At 44.3% G+C, this 939-nt stretch overlaps 1 protein-coding gene across 2 annotated transcripts in view; it reads right to left on the reverse strand.

Annotated features, from left to right (window-relative positions):
* Positions 1-530: 530 nt before the first annotated feature.
* Positions 531-939, reverse strand: part of LOC101858882 (mediator of RNA polymerase II transcription subunit 30) — a 15,457-nt gene continuing 15,048 nt past the window's right edge. For both annotated transcript variants that reach the window (XM_035971649.1, XM_005105544.3), the window contains exon 5: positions 531-759. In XM_035971649.1, the coding sequence (XP_035827542.1) occupies positions 661-759 (99 nt within the window). In that variant the 3' untranslated portion in view covers positions 531-660. The remainder of the gene's footprint in view (positions 760-939) is intronic.

The raw sequence follows: 939 nt of genomic DNA on the forward strand, positions 1-939 counted from the left end.
GGAGGAGGACGAAACTATGGACCATGTGTTCCTGAGGTGTCCCGCCAGCTATCGTGCTAGAACCCGTCTGCTGGGACATTTCAGTAACCCACTCTCAGCACTTTTTAAGGACCCCCGGGCGAGTGTTGAGTTCCTGCGTGCTGTCGGCATCGCTGACCGCTTATGAAGCCACAGCGCCAGAAGAGAGAGAGAGAGAGAAATACCTATGTGTGTATGAAGACACACATTTACATGCGTAATCACAATCACAAACACACACAGACACACATGTTCCTCTTGGCATAATATTTCAACACAGAGACACATACTCGCACACACACACACACACATGCACAAATACATATGTGTGCACATGCAGACACACATTTACATGTGTAAACACAATCACACACACACACACACACATTCCTCTTGGCATAATATAATTCCATATACACATACTCGCACACACACACACACACACATATACATATGTGTGCACATGCAGACACACATTTACATGTGTAAACACAATCACACACACACACACACACGCACACACACACACGTTCCTCTTGGCGTAATATTTCCACACAGACACACCTACTCGCACACACACAAATATTGGACAATGATTGATGGTCTACTATTTACAGCTGACAGCAGCAGAAGGCCCTCCCCTCATCCTTTCCTCATGGTGATCATGGTGTTGATTTCCCAGATGATTGATCGCACGATGTCAATGATTTCTTTCAACTGCCGATTTTTCAATTTGACTTGCTGAAAACAAACACAAAAAAGCAACAAAATATAATGTACATGATGCCGCATGAAAAGTAAAAGGGAGTGCTTATTTAGGCCACATATGGCCTAAATAAGGTAAGGGAGGGGGGTTTAGCTTATTTAGGCCACAGTGGACTGTGGCCTAAATAAGGTAAGGGAGGGGGGTTTAGCTTATTT

This window comes from Aplysia californica, unplaced genomic scaffold (assembly GCF_000002075.1).
Source record: "Aplysia californica isolate F4 #8 unplaced genomic scaffold, AplCal3.0 scaffold00476, whole genome shotgun sequence".
In the NCBI taxonomy this organism is placed as follows: Eukaryota; Metazoa; Mollusca; class Gastropoda; order Aplysiida; family Aplysiidae; genus Aplysia; species Aplysia californica.